The sequence below is a fragment of the Oryza glaberrima genome, chromosome 12 (genome assembly GCF_000147395.1).
Source record: "Oryza glaberrima chromosome 12, OglaRS2, whole genome shotgun sequence".
In the NCBI taxonomy this organism is placed as follows: Eukaryota; Viridiplantae; Streptophyta; class Magnoliopsida; order Poales; family Poaceae; genus Oryza; species Oryza glaberrima.
In genome coordinates this window covers 23,886,894-23,910,451 of record NC_068337.1, presented here as the reverse complement: position 1 = coordinate 23,910,451, position 23,558 = coordinate 23,886,894, and the positions used below count along the sequence as shown (strand labels likewise).

At 38.6% G+C, this 23,558-nt stretch overlaps 1 protein-coding gene and 1 long non-coding RNA gene across 2 annotated transcripts; one reads left to right on the top strand and one right to left on the bottom strand.

Moving 5' to 3' along the window:
- The first annotated feature begins 453 nt into the window (after positions 1-453).
- On the top strand, positions 454-1,260 carry LOC127758106 (uncharacterized). The gene is made up of 3 exons (XR_008013587.1): positions 454-741; positions 813-883; positions 1,004-1,260. It is a non-coding gene; the product is annotated as an uncharacterized LOC127758106 (long non-coding RNA).
- A 3,141-nt stretch (positions 1,261-4,401) lies between these two features.
- Positions 4,402-11,636, bottom strand: LOC127757489 (ubiquitin carboxyl-terminal hydrolase 8-like). The gene is made up of 13 exons (XM_052283004.1): positions 11,349-11,636; positions 10,999-11,244; positions 9,760-9,895; positions 9,580-9,639; positions 9,401-9,493; positions 8,414-8,719; positions 8,172-8,312; positions 7,658-7,828; positions 6,686-6,943; positions 6,452-6,597; positions 5,805-6,362; positions 5,363-5,636; positions 4,402-5,182 (listed from the first exon to the last, which is right to left on the bottom strand). The coding sequence occupies exons 1-13, from the start codon at positions 11,453-11,455 to the stop codon at positions 5,009-5,011; spliced, it is 2,670 nt and encodes an 889-aa protein (XP_052138964.1). The 5' UTR covers positions 11,456-11,636; the 3' UTR covers positions 4,402-5,008.
- Between the last annotated feature and the right edge of the window lie 11,922 nt (positions 11,637-23,558).

Here is a 23,558-nt window from a genome sequence, read left to right as displayed (position 1 = left end):
TTTCCATTTTCCATGTCTTACACTGTGTACTTTCTTCGATCGTAAATACTTGTTGGTTCTTGTGTATGATCCTTAAAGAGCAAGTTTAATAGTATAAGTATGTATGTATATATATATATACACACACACACACACTACTGGAATTCCACGGGGTCCCTAGGGTTTTCAAATGTTCCCTAGAGCCCTAATTAGAACCCAATGGGATAATAAGTTCCCTAGAGCCGAAACTAAAACTCAAGGGAACTGAGATGATCCCTAGAGTTTTTGCTTGCTCCTAGGGAAACTAGTACAGTTGGCATTGATAGGAGAACCACGGTGGCAGGGTCCACTGTCTTTTTCAGAAACCAACCACGTGGAAAGGTTGTAATATTTTCTCCCGCCTTGTGAATCCAAAATTTGGACTGTGCACCATATTCTCTTTCCATTGGAAAGTAATAAAGTACCCCAAACTGCTAAACTTTCCTCTTTGTTCTTCCTTCAACATGTTCTTTCATCTCTTCCTCCCCAAATCAACTCCCTCTCCAGTCTCCACCACCAAATCTACCCTCAAGTAGTAGAGATCGACAGGAGCTTCGACCTTCGAGGGTGGTTGCAGCAGCACTCCTGAAGGCCGTGGTGGGCGTGGGCTGATTGCATCTGTTTGCGGCTGAGAGGCAACGCCGGGACAGGGGTGAATCAAGGCCACGGCGACCTGTGCAGCGTGGTGTTGCCGAGCTGCTCTCTAGTTAGCATTTAGCAAAGGTACTCGAGCAGATATTTTCCTGTGCATATTTTGAAGTTTTGATTTTTGATGGATTCTGTGCTTGATGCAGATCAGTAAGGCCGAGAAGTCAAGAACTTGAGCTACGCTTGCAAAACTTGATATATGAATCATATTACTGCGGTTAGTAATCAAAGCTAGAAATCATGTGCTTATTATATTGAACAAATAGAGAATCCCACGTATGTAGCTGCAGATTTCCATAAGTACTTATTTTCTTCAACCTTCCTACTCATTTTGCAGCTTGATGACTTCTGGAAGTGCTATTACGTACCATTTCAATTGGATACAACTACTGCAGAAGGCTATATTTGTGTTTTATTTTGACTTTTGAGAGAGCAAAGCCACAATCTATTAAGTGTTCGTCAATTTTCAACTCTGGATGTACTCTCCCTATGCGTGTGTGTGTTTTTTTCTTTTGTTTTTCGATGGGCAACTCTGCATGTACTCGCAATTTTTACTGTTGAGATTAACTTTGTAATGCAGTATATATATTTTTTGTTCAAGCAAGTTGATGAAAATATGATTGGAATGCTTACTGGTTGTTTGCAAAAGAAATAAAATAAACAAATAAAACTAATCAACGATTAATCAAGAGCTAAATTAATCTGTATTAATTTCTAAATGAACTACTCCAATAAAAATGTTCCCTAGGGTGCTGTACCACTTTCCACGTTGGATTTTTTCTGTTCAGGTGGCATTCAATCCCTACCTTTTGGAACACGTGGAAAGCTTCTTTCCCTAGATTCTACCAAGAAAACCCAAGGGAACCAGTTTGTTCCCGTATAATGCTTCCCTAGGGGCCATTCCCTAGGGTTCACTCTAGGGAAACCCGATCCCTAGAGTATTTTGGTTCTAGGGATACTTGTGAATATATTTATATATAGGGAGAATTTTGTGGCGGAGGAAACCCCACTATGCTCCCAACAGACACCCAAATGAAGTGGCACCCACCGATGATGAAGTTACTCCTATATTAAGGATCACCATGGAAGATTGCAAGTGGGTCACTAGGTAAGGTATTACCTGACCTGAAGGATCGGATCGGATCGGAGGGATCGACTGCAGAGCGCACTACAGTCTACAGATCAGGTAGACGACATGGGCGAGATATGATGATGATGATGATGATCGATGCTGATGGCTGGCTTAGCTAAAAGCTAGCGGTGTAGTCCTGTAGATATATAGATAGATGTCGATCATAAGAGATGCTCTAGCATTTTTACTCCCTCTAAATTAATACTACTTCCTCCGTTTCATATTATAAGATTTTCTAGCATTGCTCACATCATATATATGTTAATGAATATATATATATATATATATATATATATATATATATATATATATATATATATATATATATATATATATATATATATATATATATATATATATATACACACACACATATGCCTAAATTCATTAACATCTATATAAATATGAGCAATGCTAGAAAACCTTATAACCTGAAACCGAGGTAGTACTACTTATTATTTTGACCAAGAATATAATCTGAAAAAGCAATTTTAACCACTATTTTATATTATAATAGATAGAGAAATATCAATAAATATATAATTTTTAAAGTATTTTTAGTACTAATCTATTTTCTTAAATATTTTAGAAATTATTATAGTCAAAGAATTATTAATCTAGGAGAAATACTATTATTTATTTATTTGGGCTTGACAGACACCTATGTTAGGGGTGCAAGTGGGTTTACCCGTGAACCCGCTTATAGGTAGAAATAGTGCATAACCCACGAGTTTGACTAGCGGGTTAACTATGAATTTGACTTATAAATGGGTTTATTGATCGATCCGCTTGTATATTTAGATGTGGCAAGCCGGGCTGCGATACGAAAACCCATAAATTATTATTTATTTAAACTCGCGGGTCGGCCCTTTTGCGTCCCTACTATGTATATGTAATATAAATGTAATTATATTTTTGCGACGTGTGAATGTAATTATTTGAGTTGGCCACACGATCCCAGCTACCAGACAAATTTTGAAAATGTGAATGTGACTATAACTGCTTGGTTATCGGTCTTTTCGAGCCGGTCCGATCCGTGTTTAAGAACTGCTCGATAAATTAACAAACTTTATTTTCTTTTTGAAAAAAGTTCAAACTAAGATTTATCGCAATTTTGTCCTGATATCGCAATTTTCGTCGGTAAACGCTCGGTTATCATGACGAAGCTGCTAGCGAGCTAGTGAGTGGTTTATATCTTGTATCTTGACTAATACCGATCGTATTTTGTAGCCCTGATAACAGCTCGCACAAAACCAATCCCTTTCAGCACATCGAAAATACCGAGTTAAATTAGATCGATTAATTCGGAGATCAGAGATAATATGCGACACGGCGGTGTCTTCGTCTTCTTCTTCGACTTTAGCTACTACTCCTGCTATATATAGAGTAGCTGGTGCATATATACGTATGCAATTATGCATGTGGCGTATATGGTTGTGTTTAGTTCCGTTCAAACTTTTAAAAATTCCGTCACATCAAATATTTGGACACATACATAGAACATTAAACGTGGATGAAAAAAACCAATTGCACAGTTTGTATGTAAATTGCAAGACGAATCTTTTGATCCTAATTACGTCATGATTTGACAATATGGTGCTACAGTAAACATTTGCTAATGATAGATTAATTAGGCTTAATGAATTCGTCTCGCAGGTTACAGGCGGAATCTGTAATTTGTTTTGTTATTAGTTTTTGTTTGATACTTTAAATGTGTGTCCGTATATTTTTAAAAAAAATTGGCTGTGAACTAAACACGGCCTATATCTACGTATCCGTATGCGTGCATGTATGTATCAGATGATGCAGACATGGGCGTTGAAAGCGAGCCATCTTAGCTCTACCGGTATGTACATCGAAGCTGCGGCGAAAGCAGCAGGGCATCGCACATTTGCAATTGCACGCGTGCGTGCGTGACAGCAGTGCACTAGTCGCCTTGGCTTCTTTTTTTTTTCTTTTCTTTTCTGATAGTTGAAGCTTCTCCAAAAATTTAGACTTTTATCTACGATTACAACAAAATTGTACTTTAAAGAACATAGAAAATGGGTTCAGAGCCACAAGTCTGAATTTTTTTTAACTAATTAATGATTGCTTCTCAGAATCTCGAGCCACCAAACAGAACAATATTAACCTAGAGTCTTATTAGATGGCTACTGTTTCTTATAATCTCGAGTTTTCAAACATGTTATGTCGTCAGCCTATAGTGTCGCCTGATAAACTCTCTTTATCCTAAGAAAAGAATCCAACCCAAATTAGAATGTGATATTACCCAGTATAACGAACCAAATTCACCTTTTACATTGTTTTTTTTTTACAGAGGGAGTGCACGAGATAGAGGGAGGAAGCTGCGCACGCAACGCATACGTGCAGCTACCTTACCTTAGCCTTTTCCCTTTCATTTTTCCCTGTTGCTGAGCTTGATGGGTCCTGTCACCATTGACATCTCCACTGTGCAGCTGCTACTGCTGTCCTGGTGGCTGCCGCTCAGGTTACAAGAATAAACCACTAGTACGACTACTAGTTGCTCTTGATTCTACAACGCCAGATCGACAGGTTAAGTAGTATATAGAGCAGAGCATCACTCAACAGTCGACAGGTAGTAATAATCAGACCAAAATCGATCGGTTTCAATTGTATTGGAATTTCCAGGGCCACCTTTCTCGGCAGCACGAGCCAAAATTTATCAGGACCAGTTTTACAAGACAAGTCAATGGAGAAACAAAAAGGAAAAAGAAAGAAACGAGTTAGCAGCAGCAGCAAGGGAACTACAACGACGACAAATTCTGTATCTCCCTTTCTCAGCCCTAGAAAAAATCTTTGGGTTGAGGAAACACATGTATCAGGTATATCGAAACCTACTACAACAGTTTAGCTGCTCTCTCTGGTCTGTCGGCTTCTCCTCTTCACATCGCCTTTTCTTCGTACCCACATATTCCATGACAAGCAGATCCATCTTCCCATCTGTTACTTTCTTGTCTCCGTTCCTTTTCAGTTTTCACCCTCCCTTCAATTCTTCCCACCCTTGTTGTCCCATGATGCAGCAAAAACGACGGTTTCTGCTGCTGCTGCTGCTCCTCTCCATCTTACTTCTTACCTTAAACTCTCGGATCAGCCGCTTTGGATCCTTGCAGCAGCGCACCAAAACTGTCTCCCCGACCAATCGCCCTATACAATGTCTGGAAGGACTCGAAAGAAAGCCGCCGACACTACTCATGTTGTACAATCAGAAGAATCTATTCCTGTTTCTGTATCATCTAACCTATTATCATCCCCCTGTATCCGCCTATAAAAAAGAACATAAGCTGCCGATGTCTTTATACTCTCCTCGCTTATAGGACCCACATGACGGTCATCAAAGTCAAACCACCCTTTCTTACCTTCATGCTGCACCAAAAATATGAGTAATTAATCATAAGAGGCTCTGGCTCAAACCTCAAATGCAAAATATAGTCAAAATAAAGAGTATACCAGTCCCTCAATCATACAAACCGATGTATGCAAGTCACACAAGCAAGCGTGCATTAATAGTAACAGAAAATGATCGCTGGGGGAAAGAACACTTACATAAACATATGCAGTATAGTGACCACCTCCCATGCTTCCATAGTGATTACTAATAGCATACAGTCGATAGTGGTTGGAAATCTGTTGCCCCCTGCTACCGATATACTTTGAAAGGTCAAGATCATGAACCGGGAAGTCCACACATGTCTCTAGCTTGTTTTTGGTATATCGACTGTATGAAAATCTTTTCAGGTGTATTATAAGGATTTCCGGTAGCCTCCAAAGGTCTAACTTCTTACTAGCTTGGCGATGCTCTTTACAGCCTGGGCAATACCTGTACAAAGAAAATTGGAAATTTATATCCGTCGAAAGACTTCAAAAGGAAAGAAGAACATCTTTACTTGGGTAAAGAATCATCTCTAATCTTATAAAGAAAGGAAAAGTAGAACCACTACAAAATATAACACTGAAAAATGTAAAATAAAAAATAAAAAAATTATACCACATGTCTTCTGGGCCTAACGGTTCCTCCTTTATAAAAGCTTCAAGGCATGCATATAGAGAACATGTCTCCTGTGGTCTCCTTGAGAATAGGACAGCCTTGTAGATCTCTGGAAGATTATCTAAAGAACTAAAATTGTATTGCTCTAGTCCATTGTCCTGCCAACACACAACCACATGCAGTCGCTTCTGTGAAGCAGTAAGTCTAATAGGTTGGTCCATTTCTATCTTCATGCGTTGGTCTGGAAACCTCTCATTGATAAAGTAAAATTGCATTCCATCTTCAGTCATTGTTTCATCGTCACAATCGTTATTGTTTATGCCGGTTGACTCTGTTGCATCAGAGTTCATATCAACGTCCGTGGTTTCCTCCACAGGACTGCTTTTGCCAATTATGTGGTCAGCATCTGAACTATCATCTTTTGGTACTCGGAATGGAGTCATAACCTTTTGGTAAAGATCAAAGATCGTACTCCCATTGATTGTGTCAGGAAGACTTGACACAAGGGGTGTACCAAAAGACTTCCAGGATTTTCTGCCAAAACTAGTGAGGGTGGACCTGCTTATAAAAAACAGCAACATTCATATATTTAATACCCAACTTAGACAGTTAGATCAACACAACGTAAAAAATGAGATTGTACTTACTCCATCCGTTGGTTTCTGAACACCACTATTGGAGCATCTTCACTGTCTTTTGGAAGTTTATATGCAACTAAGCGATCTCCATCTCTGATCAAGGAGATGACTTCAGAAGGTTCCTCCAAGTACCGGATAAGTGCACTATTGTAGACCTATGTAGAGATCATCAAATAATAAGTATGCAAGGCATATTCAGTAGCACTCGGGATTATAATGATAATGTAGGGAAAAGGAAAATACCTCAGCAACCAAAAGGCGCTCGTCGCCTTTCAAGGAACAAGCAATGCTTAATGCATCGATAAGAGTCTTTGTATCTCCAGATTTCGGCACACTCACAGTATACGGAGATGGCCCAGTAGTCCCATCGGTATTGAAGACTGTTATAGTCATTGTTCTCATAGTTGTTGAAGGCAGGGGCAGAGACAGGTACATGAATGGGTCAAATGTTACAGATACTTTCCTGCAATCAGGGCAAACTAACGTCGACTTGTATTGACCCTGTCAATGGAGCACCAAAAGATGATCAACAGGAGATAAAACCATGTGACTTACATGTGTCCATTTTGGCAGAAGAAACAATAATGCAACAACCACCCCAGCACATGCAAAAAGGGTACAAGTATATCGATGGTATCACAAGAAATACTAGAGAAGGGAATTTTATTTGTCCTACGCTACCCTTTCTCTATCGACCAAATTAGTTTCATTACATCTAACATTGAACATATTTTGATAGTTCCTTTGTTTCGCATTGAAAGTATTACTATATTTTTCTATAAACTTGGCCAAACCATAAAGAAGTTTGACTTGGAAAAGGTTCAAAAAACAGAGGTAGCACTTCAATAAAATCATATATTTATAGATATTTCTATATAAATTGTAATAAAAAATAGTGGTCAAAGTTATTTTTTGGAGATCGTGTCCTTATCCAAAAGGACAAGTATTATCAACACAGAGAATATCTGAACTTGTGCAAATCAATGTAAAGATGGCAATCAACAATGTAAAGTTTCATCTGAATCAGGTAATGGTGAAATTTATATACATGGGATCTGAGCAATACCTCCCTACCTCCCTCCCTCCCTCCCTCCCTCTCTCCCTCCCTCCCTCTCTCTCTCTCTCCCTCTCTCTCTCTCTCTCTCTCTCTCTCTCTCTCTCTCTCTCTCTCTCTCTCTGTGTGTGTGAGTGACGTTGCAATCATATGCAACTAACCTGGCAGATATCAACTATGATAGAATCATTCCGGGCTATATGGTTTCCCCAGTACTCATCTGCGACCTCTTCATCTGGACGGCCATCTGAATCCTTTGCTTCAGAATATGGTTTACATTTCACTCGATTCAAGTCCTCATGGAGTCCATCCAACAAGAAAGCCAGAAGCTCCTAAAAGAACCATCGGTAGACAAAATCATTTAGGTATTAGGTGTCTATTATGTAAGTTTATCACAAAAATACCAAATAGAAATGTAGGAGTAATATATTTTTAAGAAATAGAATAGACCCTAAAAATCGTAGGTTTGGAGCACTTATCAATCAAATTGGCAGAGTAGCACCAGAACTTAAGAAATTTAGGGTATTTGATTCAGAAGCTGGTATAGGTAGGAACTAGGATTAAGTGGCAAACAAATTGCAAATCATAGAATAGGGTCCACCATAAGATATAATTCAGGGTGTGTGTTTGGAAGTGACGAAAAACTGTGTATTCTCAAAAATAAAATTAACTAACCTGGGAATCATGTTGATTAAAGCCACTGAACTGGGGGGCAAAGCGCGCAAGCTTTCCTTTAAATTGGCGAGGCGCAACAGGGGTCCTGTCCAGAGCCCATAGCTTCCTCAACAAATCCCCAAATGAATACGCAAGCTCACCCTATTTAACATTAACACATTGTTCTAATGAGTTCAAGAAGCAAAATAATAAATTCGCATAATACATGAAGTATGTCTATGTGGAAAGGAATTTCAACATGCCTTCAACCCCAGTGGGTTATTATGGTTTATTTCTTTATAAAAGTCTCCAAGGAAGTAGTCAACCAGCTTGGATGTATGAGCTAAGCACTGCACTGCACTGTTCATGAAACATGTGTTTCCAAGATTGTCTAGTCCTATTAAACCAGTGCCAACTTGCTTAGAGCTTCCACTTGAATCCAGATCCATGCCCATGATGCTGCCGTTGCTCATTGAACGACTCATTGTTAATGCTAACTCATCTTTTTTCCCATTGGTACCATTTGCCGTAGGTTCTGACAGATCATAGAAGTGTATTTCTAGAGGCATCTGAACATGTAAAAGAAGAATTAAGGATAAGAAAAAAAAACATGCTACGAAGAACATTATATGGGAGGTAGTAGCTAGTGACAATGAAAGACGAAACTGTGGACAAAACCTAGCAGATACCATAAGTTCAGAAATGTCAGGTTTTTATCTGAACTTAATCATGCCTGGTCAGTCTGGATTAACTAGCAGCACACGTGTATTGGAAGAGTAACTATTGTTACCGGATATAACGATATAGTGATGGGCCAAAGTTCAATCCTCATCCGAAAGTTCATTTTGCATGTTTTGAGTGAGACCGGTCCCACACGTTTTAGTGACATGCGGAAATACTTATTTGATGCCTGCATATACAGTGGTTGGTCCTGGCTATGACATGCGGAAATACATACATATATATATATATATGATTTAGATGCCTGCATATATACAGTGGTTGGTCCTGGCTATGACATGTGGATAGCCTGCTAGCTATTCCCTCAAGTTTCAGCAAATCAAATTGCAAATAGACTGCATTTGGAGAAAATTGGTGGGAGTGGAAAGGGGTTGACTAAGTTCATATTGAAATATAACTTAAGTAGTAGTAAACATCCAGGCAACAGTAAGCAGGGAGAATGTTCTGAAGTTGCATACAATTAAATAATTGATTTTAGAATATGACAAGGTAGTAGTAATAAGATTGACCTCCTGATCAGAAGACCGAGTGTCTTGGGGCATTCGATTCCATTCGTTCATCAATATAAAAGTTGTTCGTCCAGAGAAATCCCATATATGAACCTAAAGACAATATGGACATGTTAAAGTAAAATAATTTGAGCATTCATCCTACTTATTGAAAAACAAATCATCAGAAAAAAAAATACCGGCTCAGAGTCTGCAGTCAAAATCTTGTTTGCCCGTTTAAAGTTCTCAGCAGAATTATCCTGAAATGTTTAGAACAAAGTGAAAAGTTTTTTCTAGGGATAGATTACTAAACCAAAACTTCATCCTTCAGAACACAAAATCTGTGATTAATAGATGAATAAAATGGAAAATAACTAGACCTTTTTGCTGATCTTCACGGTTAGTGCATTTGTATCTCGCGTGACTGAAACTCTGAGCATTATAGGGTAAATGTTTACAGATCCTTCTTCGATAGACAATGATTTTTTCCCCGCATTCTTGCCAGAATCAATATGCCTACATGAAAAAAGAATCAAGAAATCAATTAGGCTTTGAAAAAGTAAAGTCATCAGAGCAAGCAAGCAACAAAAGGAAGTGTAATAGTACCTGGCAGCTGTGCATATTTTAGATAGCTGCCAGCCCTAACTCATAAATGCAGCATTCTGTTGACATATTAGTGCTTATAGTTTAATCCCTTATATTCAGAAGAAGAGACTTTTACATGGTTCAGACTCGAAACATTTCCAAAGAAGTGCATTATTTCTTGCTATGATCCATCAATCAGTTGAAGGCTCCAATGCAACAGCCTAATTGTGAACCTTCACTGAAAGTCGCCAGCATGGAAAATCTAAGTTCTAATAGAATGGATAAATTAAACTAAATAGCGTAGACTCAGCAATGCCGCTACTAGTAGTATCCTAGATAGAAGATGTAATTATCCGCTTCAATGCCTCGATGCAAAGTTGATGTCAGAGAACTAGGGAATGTTGATTCATAGGATTAATTGTGAATCTCTTCACGGGAATGTATTAAAATAAGGCTTGCACTAATGCAACAACTTGTTATCATGGAAGTTAATGGGGATGCCTCGTATATTAATTACAAATTATAGACCATAATGGTTGGCGCACCACTAGAAACCACCTCCACGTCGTGCCATAGTAATAAACCCTAGACATCAACACGAGGATAAACAACTGGACGTGGAATATGTCATGACAAGACCAGCCATGAGCGATCTAATATATCTAGTTCTGTGCAGCTGTTTTTCCTCTTACAGAAACATGTAACACAAGGGAGAACCCCTGTCCAAAGCTCCAGCAAGGAAACCAGCACCATGTGAGTCGATTTCAGAAGCAAGTGTAGCTACGATTTGCATATATTCACAATACCACATGAGGCGATCAACAGTACAACGTAGCCGCTACCCTACTCCTTCAGTAATCATCAACCATGGATTTTAACACACTATGCATTGCTCGCGACTGGTTCTCAATGTAGCGCGATAGGATCATCGGATCAAACCTATGGAGAAGTTGTAAAAAAAAAACATAGGAAACCCATCTATCATCATCGCGTGTGGAGGTGAAAGGAGAGCGAGCGTGTGTTTGTCTTCTCACCAGGCGCGCGCCTTGGAGAAGAGGTCGGCGGCGACGAGGGCGTAGGTCCTGGAGGAGGCCGCGTTGGAGGCGGAGGCGTCGGGCTGGAGGAGGTCGTCGGCGCGGCGGAGGGTGAAGGCCTGGTCGGAGATGAACATGCTGAGCACCTTCATGCCGATGCCGTAGGAGGTCGGGCCCGACGGCGCCGCGGCGTACGGCACCCCGGCCGCCTCGATCCCTCCCCCTTCCTGCGCCTCCCTCCACCACCTGCATTCCACCCCATCACCAAGGTCAGGTCAGCCACCCACCCGATCCGATCCAAGCTACGGGGGGTGGTGGGGGTTAGGGCTAGCCCTAGGGTTCGTTCGTACCTGTGGAGGACGAGGAAGACGCGGTCGTCCTCATCCGCCGCCGCGGAGGAGGTCGACGGGGCTTCGCTCGCCGCCGCCGGTGGGTCGTCGTCGGGGGTCGCGGGCATTGCGGCGGTGGGATCTGCGCCCCGTCGCGGTGGCCCGGCGCGGCGCGGCGACGCGAGGCGTGAGGGATTTCACCTTTTTTTTTTTTCTTTTTTGATTTGATTTTGGTTTTGAATCGAGGAGGAGAGAAGGAAGAGGAGGAGGAGAGGAAACGGAAGAGGAGTGGTGGTGGGGGTGTCGAGGCGAAAGATGGAAAGCCGGTTTAATGACGGCAACGACGGCGACGAGTCGGATCTCTCATCTGATCGGGTTGGGTGACTTGGGTCGGGGTCGGGTCGCAGCGAACCAGAGAGAGACCGAGCGGGGCCCACATGTCACTCGGATAAGAAAGGATGCAAGTGTGGGTCCCACATGTCATTCCTACAGCAAGGAGAGAGAAATGGTAGACGTACGCGTCCCACATGTTCCTCGGTGATGTACGTGCAGATTTTTTTTTAAAAAAAAGTATCTTATTGAAATTCACTCTAAAACGCTACTCCCTCCGATTTCATATTATAACTAGCAAGAGTCACGCGCTACGCTGCGTGCGTAGGAAAGAATGTTTGAAGCTGTGATATCATAATCAAAACAACGTGTATATAGTTGCAACTTTTAAGCATTATATATCCTAACATTATCTAAAAAAGCATTATGTCAGAAGCATACTTACATATGAATACACATTACAACTATATATCACCAACATTTAAATGCGAATATAATCCGTTTGCTCAGATAATTGTTTGTACAAACATGCCCATTTACAGAAAAATAACAATCACAGAGGACAATGGTGCTTACATAATGTGGGGGTATAGATTAGAGAAGAAACAGTGTGACAAAAGGAAATTATTAGGTGATCAGAGAATTTCAACTTTTTTGTCATAGAGATCTTCATCATTAACTAATTGAATCTTTCACATATATATATAGCACTTCACCGCAAAGAAAATTTTAGTGCTTAGTTCTGTGAAAACAACAACGCATCACATTACGTACTTGCAACAGTTTAGTACATGAAGTGATACCTCCTTTGCATAGTGCCACTGAGTACTAAGGTAGCCCCTACATAATCATGTCTAAGGGCATGCTTGGAGGTCATCCATATATTGCTACGTGATGAGTATATATGGCAAGTAGAACAAAACACTCATCAAAGAAACCATGTTGAAATATCTGTCTTCCTAGAAGAGGGCAAACAGAACATTTAATCAATTAAATAAAAAAAGATTAATGAAATCATATCTTGAAGTCAACTCTATAAGAATATTTTCAAAACAAATAATCAATCTTGAAGGATGGGTCATTAGAAAATTCCAACACCATACAGAGCTGGAAAAAACAAAAGCAGGAATAATTCTTGTATAGAAATAACATCACATTGCGTCCTTATTAGAACATATGGCATGTCTCATCTAAAATTGTTTGAAGTGCATATAGCTTTATCACACCAATAAATTAAAATAAAAATTTATGATCAAAGAAGAAAAGAGTACCACACAGCTAGAGATATGGAGGCTTGGACCTTTGGGGTGGCACATATGTATTGTCATTCCGTATGGACTAACAAATCAAGCGAGGATGGTACTATGTAGGTTAGAACTTAGAAGTACCTGTGGCTTTAATCCTTTTGGGTAAATAGTAGAGTGTTGTTGAAACACCCTGCAAACAATGCTAATCTATGGAATTAATGTTCCATTAAATATTCAATATTAGTAGCTTAGAAATGGTTATAGTGGAAGAAAAGGTGTTAGCTTGTTACAATAGAGCCTAAACTGATTTAAAAATGTAGTTACTGTGGTTTAGTAAATTTCTTACCAATATTGAAATCTTCAACGGAGAGAGATTTTTTCTGCTAGATGTGCAACATATGTGATTACTGTCTTGACTTATAGACCCAACATCAGCCCACTTTAGTCATTAAGATATGACTCGTAGAATAATGGAGTCTCCAAATATGAGGATAAAAGACTTGCGCCATGAAATCATATCATTACCTTAGTATTGGCACAATCATCAGTCTATACTGAGTCCTAAAGACCTTTTGGTTTGTGTCTTAGAAAAAGAACTGCACGATCCAAATTTAGGGGTCATATGCCAAGTTGCCAGGTCTACAGATAATTTTTTTTATGACGTATGCATCACTATTACCAATATAATATTGTCTACAAAGGATATTATCAATGCATGTTTATTTCTACTGTGTGTAAAAATATCGAGCTCAACAAATTCAAAAATAAAATACGATTTGCTGCATTGGGAAGGAAATTGAGGCAAAACCTACTCATAGTATAAACATTATATGCTATCATGAAACAAAAACTAAAAATATGTGATAAGAAATCTGAAGGCCACATATATCACCAAGAGAAGACAATAAGAAAACATTCATACCTCCAAACAGAAGCACATAAAGGTGGCTACAGGAAAGTTCCATTGCTGCAAGAAAACTCGCTGACGTATTCACCAAATATTACTCCCTGGTAAACAATGAAGGAATACTGACATTACTACACAATTCACTCATTAGCATCTACTCCTACAGGAAAAGGGCAGCGGAGCCAAGAACATCAAAACTTGTACTCTCCAATAACTTTGTATGTTATGAAGTGCATATCTTGGAAAAGTAAACCATAACTGCCATGTAGTACCATGCCATATACTCATATCTACAATCTTGAATCAGTGTAACTGAGAATAACAAAAAATCAGAATTTTTTCAAAGCATGTGTTCTTGTAGACCAAATTTGTTAGGATTCCAGAAAAAATTGGCATGTACATGAACCGATGTACATCAGGATTTCATTATGAAGCTAAGGACCATGTAAGAATCTTTAACCTGTACATCCCTGACAATATTCTGTCATTATTAGTGAGAAGTTATCTACGCTGAAGTTAACTGACATAAAAGAAATATATAGGACATTATAATTAACAAAGTTGCAGGAACAAATGTATTTTGAGAATGAACTTAGATTTGCTTCTAATAATTTTACTGGCGACACCCCAATTATTTATTCCTCTTCTTACAACAAGACACACAGGAGTCTATTAGCCAAAGATAAATTGAATGGGAGGAAATTAGGCTGCCTACCTGGTCGCTGATGGTGCTTTGGACGATGATGACGAAGGAGCAGTAAACCAGCGCAGCGCAGGCCCTCATGCTGGTAATGAATCAACGCTGGCAACTTTTTTTTTGAATCGAATGCATGCAACTTGCGGCGGCAGCAAGGCCCAAATCCATGCTGAGGAAAGGGCTGGGATGCAGGACAAACACCATCATGTCGTATCGATTCCACCATGACTCGCTGACTCTGAACGATGGGAAAGAAGAGGTGCAGAGGAGGAAGGAAGGAAGCACAGCGTGGAGGGGAGGGGGAGCAGCGGAAGCGGCGCACCGGGAGGGATGGAGGTAGCGCAACAGGATAGCGCATCCGCCGCCAGGTCGTGCGAGGGGAAGGGAGGAGCGACGCTAGCTAGGGTTTATGTGGGAGCATCGGTTGAGGAGATCTGAGCCGTTCATTTCTGTCTCCCCGATCCTACGGTGATGAAACAGCCACCATGCTGGGACACGTGTACAGTTGGATCCCTGCCTCACCGAGATCGGATGGCACACGCGAATTTGGGCATGCGTGTTACTTCACAAAATATGACGGGTTTTTTTTTTGAAAAAACAGCTGACGTGGCGTGCCTAATTTCTCACCGATCCTATGACGTTTAAGTAAACCAATATTCGTTTTGGCTGTTTCAAATTTAACTTAGTTTGTATACAAATCTATACCTATACCCCTAATTAAAAAATATGTAAGGCTTCCTCCTTTCTTTTTTCATCCGTCCGTTCCGACTCCCTCCCACGCGCCGCCCACCTCTCCGCTTCCGCTTCGTCCCGCCTCCCTCACTCACTCCGGCACACCTTCGTATCCGCCTCCCACCCTCCCTCCCGAAGCCCCCATCTCTCCCTCGTGATCCCCCTCCCTCCGCGGCTGCTCTCCTTCTTGGCGCCCCTCCTCCCAGTGCCTCTCTTCTTCCTTGCGCTCCCTCTCTTCCGCACGTTCAAGGAAAACGGAACCCCCTCGTTCAAAGACACGTTTTGATGCGCTCACCAGACCATGTCCATTACCAAAGCTCGCAGTTGTTGTTTCTCTCTATGTTGGGACCACGTCTGGTCGGTCGCGTTTCCGGTGTTTTAGTTTTCTTTTTTGCCAACTGTCACCATCTATGAATGAGTCACATAGTGCGCGTTCAAAGAAACCGGAACCCCCTTGTCCGGGAACACGTTTTGATGTACTCATCCGATCGTGTTCACCATCAGAGGTCGCCGTTGTCATTTCTCTCTCTCTCTCGGGACCATGTTGTCGCTATTGTTCTGGTTTTTTTCGTTGCCAATGTCCACCATAACTGGATGAGTCCAATCATGGGACACATCCTACCACAGTCCTCACAGTCATTTGATCATCAAGGCATCCATGCCCATCTTGAGTATTATGAGAATATGGGTATATCAATATGCAAATAGTGGTTTTTATACATCTTAATTATCATTAAAATTTCTAATCTATACTTAACCAAACAAAAAATTTATCCGTAGTGAAGCACATGTATTATTTTACTAGTATAGTATAATATTTATAATATTAAATTAGTTTTATTAATTCGATAATTGAATATATTTTCATGATATATTTATCTTGTGTTCAAAATGTTATTTTTTCTATATAAATTTAATTAAATTTAAAACAGTTTGACTATAAATCAAAAACGACTTGAAATCTGAAACGGATGAGTATCATTAGCTGCTCTAGTGACACTGCATTTTTTTAAGAGAGGAATGACAGATTGACAGCGCTGTTAAGTGAAAATTTTTAGTTTGGCGATAGTAACGAGGGGAGGAGGGTGGTATCGTGTAGGAGGATCCGCCATTGGATATTCCCCTGTTCTCCCGTCTCTACGAATTTACCAAAACACCCCCCGGAAGTTCAAGAAATCACCAGAGGAAACGGATTAGTGCGTGCGCACGTGGCGTGACGTGACTGGCCCGTGATATCACTCACATACACGCTGGCCAGGTTGGGCTCAATACTCTCATGGGCTTCTTTTGCACTCTCGGCTAGGCCCGCATAAGCATATATTAATGGGCTTATCTTGGGGAGGCTTTGCTACCGAAATGAAATCTCATGGGCCTTTTAGTTCTTTTCCATCGAGTATGTATCGATTCTTCTAGTATAACATTATTATTATTTTTGTTTTCGCGGGCAAATAAATGTGAATCACTCTAATTTTGATAGTCATAGTTTGCTATATTTTAAAATGGATGAAGTATAATAGAGCTTCCACACGCTAGTACGCACCGCGTGTGTAGATATATTGGTTTAGTTTTTTTTTTTATTTCAAGCAGCCTACATACTCCCTCCCTCTAGTTTCTAATGTATGATTTCATTGATTTTGGAATATATGTTTGAACGCTCGTCTTATCCACAAGCTTAAGTAAATATGAGAAAAAGTAATTAATGTTTAAAGTACCTTCGATAAAACAAAATAAATGGTACTACATTACACATTTTTTAGTAAGACAAAACTTGGGGGGGGGGGTATTTTATTTATTTTAGGTTTAGCATGCATGCAAAATGTTTGTGCAAGTTCATTTTTTTGAAATGAAAGGTTCCTAGCACATCATCATCTTCATGTACATGTACAGCCAACACCAGCAGTCCAGCACTATCTGTGGATAGCATTGTCTGGCCTGTCTATCCAAAGTGTCCAATTGTATGCCCTCTAGGCTCTAGCTAAGCAGGCTGGCAACAATCACCATAACCAACAACAAAAACATTCAGACGACCCATCAAATCCAACATGTACATCCATCCATCCACTCCAATGATCCAATCCAAACAGCTCTGCAACAAATAGCTTTAGATATGTCTAGCTACTGGTGGTGTTGTACTATGAAGATAGTCATATGCATGGTGATGGCACTATATCCTCTTGTTCCCCACCAAGGCAAAACTGTGTGTGTTACAGTAGTGGTTCATGCTCATCTTCAATTCAGCTTTCAAGCCCGGCCGGCTTTTCTCCTGTTTGTCAAGTTACAACATATGCACCTCACTTCAACAAAGACCGAGTTTAGTTCCAAATTTTTTCTTTAAACTTCCAACTTTTTCATCACATCAAAACTTTTCTACACACATAAACTTCTAACTTTTCCGTCACATCGTTCCAATTTCAACTAAACTTCTAATTTTGGCGTGAACTAAACACACCCAAAGACTATAAAAAAGTCGGACGACTTGTAATATAAAACGGATAGAGTAAATATGTTAGAGTCGGTGCACACCGATTCTACACACGCTCATGGGTTCTTCGGATTGGAGGAAATTTGGAGCGATTCTGGAGGAGAGGAACTGAACTAACATGGACTTCTTTTCAGCAACTTCAAACGACAACTTTATGTTAGCACGATTTCTGAATTGGTAAACGTCACGTTTCTTTAAAAATTCAAATAATTTTTTTTCAAAATTATAATAGTTAATACTAATTAATTAATCATGTGCTAATGAGTTTTATTTTACGTGTGATTAAAAGTTTTCTCCCAACCATACAAAACCAGTGTGGCCTAAATCATATGAAAATCCTGTAAAATTCCTATTTGAGCCATTTAAAGCACCAGGGATTAAAAAAATCATGAACTTAGTAAAACTACAATCGAGAGCTCTCAAATGTTTCTGACTAAATGTCTTTTTTTTCTATGCTGTTTAATTTAGTTTTGGACTCCTCGTCATATCCCAAGTTCCCAACTTGTTATTAAGTAAAAGCTGGAACCAAATTCCATTATTAAAAAACTCTGAAATGTACGTTCACAATTGTACATATAGGCTGTGTTAGTTCAGCGCAAAGTTTAGATTTTGGTTAAAATTGAAGATGATGTGACTGAAAAGTTATGTGTGTATGACATGTTGATGTGATAGAAAAGGACTGAAGTTTGGATTCAAACTTTGGATCTAAACATAGCCATATATGATTTCACCCATGCATTAAATATGATTCTCCTAGTATTTGTTGGAAATAGACGACGAAAGGTGCATAGATAGCAATTTTATTATTGTTCGGGACAGTACATAAGATCAGATGTAAGGTACAAATACTTGAAAAAAGGTTGCCTAACTGCCCCCAATGCGTCACATCCCGGTAAATGACTGGATCGTGATGCATGTTTCAATTACTAATTAATTAGCAAGTCTTTTGCTTTGAGAAATATCTAATTAGCAAATTATAGAATTTTCAATGCGTGCATGCATGTTTTGAGGACGAATGTGACATGTCTGACTTTTTAGTTTGCTCACGCGATCGAATACCACTTCTGAATTCTATGTTCAAATGTTTATTACTTGTCTGTTCTTTTGCTTAGTTATTTTCATATTTAGATGCAGGACAGCTAGCTTAATTCTATGCATTTTCTTTTTCAGCATATGTATGGATCAAAGACGATTATAGCTAACCACACCCAAATTGTTCAGAAAAAAAATAAACCCCTAACATTTGTTCAATGAATCAATGGTGATGAGCAGAGGGACAAGCAATTTGCGAACATCATAAAATACTTACAGAAGTGAACCCATGTGAATACTAGTATGTAGATGGACACTAAGAGATAAATGACTTGTTGTATCTTTTTTTTTTAAAGAAACACAGTAAAAACGCAAGCGCTTACAATACACATACACTCATTCCTATGACTAAATATGATGACATATCTAATTGAGATAAACACTTTTTTCTTGAAACATACAAAGGCAAAAAGAACACAAATCAAAAGGCAACCTTTTCCTTTTTACTTTTGCTATGACTAAATGGGGGCTAAGATGTGGATGGAAGTAAAAAAGAGCATTGCAATTATGTGGACAGACTGAACTTGTGGCTAAGCTATAGCCGCTGCCGTGTGGGCCCAACGCAGATGATGATCATCCGTTGGACAATTGGGCATATACATGGATGAAGGTCTTGTCTCTCCTGTTGTCGTTGATATGTAAGATATGCACTTTGTGATATCTTCTTTAATTAATTAATCGTTTCAATCCTTACCTCAGGCTGAAGGACCTACAACAACATCTTCATCATCTCGGCTCCACCAAGACAATTAATTAACTTATTTATTTTTCAGTTGAATCGCACACCTGATCCTATTGGATTATTTTATCTAAACTCTTGATTCCTCAAGGGAGTAACTATATTTATAGCGCTATATTTTTTATCAAAAAATAGTCGGTATATATTTACATTGTAAATCTCTAAATTACATATGTAATTTTAGTGTATTTACAATGTAAGTCCTAAAATTACATATGTAAGTCTCTAAATTACATATGTAAGTATAATGTAATTATAATGTAAGTGCAATATAATTTCTAATATTTTGCATTGAAAATTACATATATTGATTACTTATGTGAAAGTACGTGCCAACGATCTACGGTCAAAGCAGTGTTCGAGCCAATCAAATGCAATTGATGAGACCAATGCCACCGAAAAAAGCGGCGCTCCAGCCAATCAAAGGCTTAGAAAAATTTCGACTGAGAATTGAGAAAAAATATGTTGTCATATTTATAGCAATACCGTTCATTAATTAATTGCTCTACTAGTTTAATGAATGAATTAACAAATGATTGAAATGATTCACATTCGACCTCTACATGTGTCCAGGTATATAAACCAGGGTTTATTTATCTTTTGACGGAGGGGTAGTAGTACACCCAAGTTTTATTATAAAATATATATCTACCGAGTGATGAGATATATCCTAACTCATATGTAAAGATGACTAGTAAAATTCAAAAGTAAGATAATTTATAGATTCTAGCAAGTAAATTATGTACCTTGCCACACACAGGTATTTATATGGAGCGATGTCAATAGCTGGCTAGCTGCATGCCGGAATCATTGCTGGGCCAAAGTAAAACTCCATGGACCTGCGAGCATATATTTATGCAGGTTACAGCCGGTTAGATTGTAGAATTGTCATAGTTATTGTCTTGTCTCCCTGTACGATCCACTTGCTAATTGGCACAAATATATCCATGCATATATGCTACTAGCTGCATTTTTTTTAATCTTAAGTTGTGTGTATGAAAATAATAACTAAAATATTCTCCATGGAAAATACAATTAAACATATTTACCGTATGGAAATCCATTAGTAGTAATTATTAATTTACTTCCTCCGTTTCACAATGTAAATCATTCTAACATTTTCCACATTCATATTGATGTTAATGAATCTAGACATATATGAATATGAGAAATGCTAGAATGACTTACAGTGTGAAACGGATGGATACCATTTTGATCACATTAGAATGAACATATATATATAGATTTGAACTCCTATCGTTTGCCCATCAACTTAATTATAAACCATAACAAAATTTTGAATTTTGAAACTTAATTGTAGAGCTTTTTTTTTCATCGCAATTTAGTTTTCAGCGTTTGATTTTAAATTGCTACTACATATATATAAATATAAAAGTTTTAGTCACAGATTACATCTTTGCCTGATAAGGCGTTACAGCTCATAATTAATCAGCATATATAAACTAACCAATGACTATCTTGTCGCCCCATATTATCTGATTCAGTACATGTATATATATATCTATCCATATGTATATATGCATCCAATATATGGAACGCGGAAAGGGCAATTAATAAAGCAGAGAGACGACGGAATTAATCAGGTGATGGACTAATGATGACTAATAAATTAATCACCTTTAGCTTAGCTTAGCTAAGACAGATTGTAGTGCTAGGCTTGTGCTTACACAATCTTACTTAGGCCAAAAGAAACAATTAATTAATAGGAACCATTGTAACTTTGGCTGCTATATGTACGTAAGAAACTTATGTTATCTTAATACTCCCTTCTGGATAGATTTAATTTGGTTGATATTGGCGCGTGTCATCTCCAAACGCCAACGCCGGCTGCTGCCTCACTCAGCTTGATGATGGCTGTCACCTCACCTTCTCTTCTCTTTTGATTTCAACCAGAGATAAAAAAAACAACTAATTAATGATGAAAAAAAACATAAGCTCTTTTATATAGCCATCCAAAAAAAGTACATCTCTTGTTAACAAATAAGTATCCTCTTATAGCAGAATAAGCCATATAACGTTCGTCATACCGAACGTAGAAGTAGTAGGTTTGGGGCCTTTTTTTAAACGTTTTAAGACAATTTAATAACTAGACACTTATTTTTATTATTATTAGAACAAAGTAAAAGACCACACATGCACACATGTAGCTGGAGGGCATATGGTTTGTGTAATTGCTCAAATGATGAATAAACTTATACAATTCTTATCACACACCACATCAACGTGGAAAGTTAGAGCCAAAAATATGCCATTGATCTCCTTTGTCAAACAAGCTAGTCATTAAGTTTTCTCTCCACGTATTATGCTACTTCTGTCGCACGAATATGACATCTGTCTTTATTAGAGGAAAACATTACTCGTGACGCAATCATTATATTGAACAAAAGAAGAAACCATAAAAAGAAAAAAAAAGTATATTCCTGCCTATCCATCAAACACTTGCTAGCTTGCAAGAACAAAATAACACATCATCATGTCCATCTAAATGCATGCCAATCCATATATCCCTATGGCTACAGACAAGCATATGACATCCTTGGGGCTTTGCTACAATCTCAAGAAATTAAATGGGCACCAACTACTGTGTGTAGGTCACCATTGTGTGTACACTGGTGGTAGTGCTAGTTGACCTTTTGGGTACCCCTCCATCACACTTGCTGTGGTTGACACCTCTGCATGAGGAAAAATGGGTGGGGTACACGCCTTTGAGGACTTTAAGATTTCAGCAACACAAGAGGAGGAATTCTATGTGGTGGATGTGTCATCACTTTTAGTGGTCTATAATAATTTCTTCCCACCATGGGTAATACAAAAAATAAAAATAGCTAGCTTGGTTACGGATTTGCTCAAAATTAATTATGATGATGAACATTATGTGCATATTGTATTTTGTAAAGTAACAAGTTTATACTGAAGGTGAATATCAAGAAATACATCTTTTTTGGACGGAGGGAATACTATTTTTTTTCTCATAGCTGTGTGGCACAAGCAATGGTAGCCGAGTCAATTAAGCTAGGGTATGGTTGGATTTACCTCTTGATTCAAAAGAGGAGTCAACCATAGGATTTAATACCAACGTGTAAACTTAATTATGGCAAATATATATGTATATATGTATATATATATGTATATATGTATATGTGGCTGGAGAGCACTATCAGTCTTAACGTTTGATCTAAGCTAATAAGCCATGGAAAATAAAGTAAGAAAAAAATGGATACAACTATTATATTTTTTTTAGCGACTTAAAAAGTAATGGTAAAAATAAATTTTAAAAAAAATCTTACAATTAACTCTAAAATTATGTTTTAAAATTCAATTTTTTGTTACAACGACTGATAAGTCAATAAACAAATAATAGAGTTGTATAATATTGGAAAGATAAAGGCTACACATTCTCCCGAACCATTGACATGTATACCATTGCAAGCAACAAGATTGGAATGGACCATTGGTACCACACATGCCATGAATCCCCTTTGGAAAGGAAACCAACTCCCTGGCTTGGAATTGCTTGTAGCCTTTGTGTGCAGGCAGGCATATTCTTGATATGGCCAGCTAGCTAGCTGGGCATAACCCAAGGGATGAAAAATTCTTCTGTGAAATGCACATGCATGGCTGCCATCTTGGCCATCGCATTTTCTTCCATGGACCAGTTTATTGGTGCATCAAGAATTTAACCTTACAGATCATCCCTGTCCTTTAATTCCTCATGTACCTATACTAACTACCTAGGAGTAGTGCTTGTTTACTGAAGGAAACTATTGGTACCATAAACTGTTTAATTATGAGAGATAATAGAGATAATACGTATGTAAAACACTATGACACGGATTATCTAATTTATTTCAGGGGTAAATTTTGTGGATGAAATAATCCATGGCAATAGTGTAGTGAAGCAGCTAAAAAGAACATAACCTATGTGTAGGATATTTGGGATTATTATTTACCTCTGCAACAAGGTTCTATATTGTGAAATGCCAA

Coding starts and splice junctions, on each gene's coding strand:
- LOC127757489 (XM_052283004.1), bottom strand. CDS start 11,455: ATGCCCGCGACCCCCGACGACGACCCACCGGCGGCGGCGAGCGAAGCC. Junction 9,896..10,998: donor TTCTCCAAGGCGCGCGCCTG/GTGAGAAGACAA, acceptor TTTTTCATGTAG/GCATATTGATTCTGGCAAGA. Junction 6,598..6,685: donor AGCGCCTTTTGGTTGCTGAG/GTATTTTCCTTT, acceptor ATCTCTACATAG/GTCTACAATAGTGCACTTAT.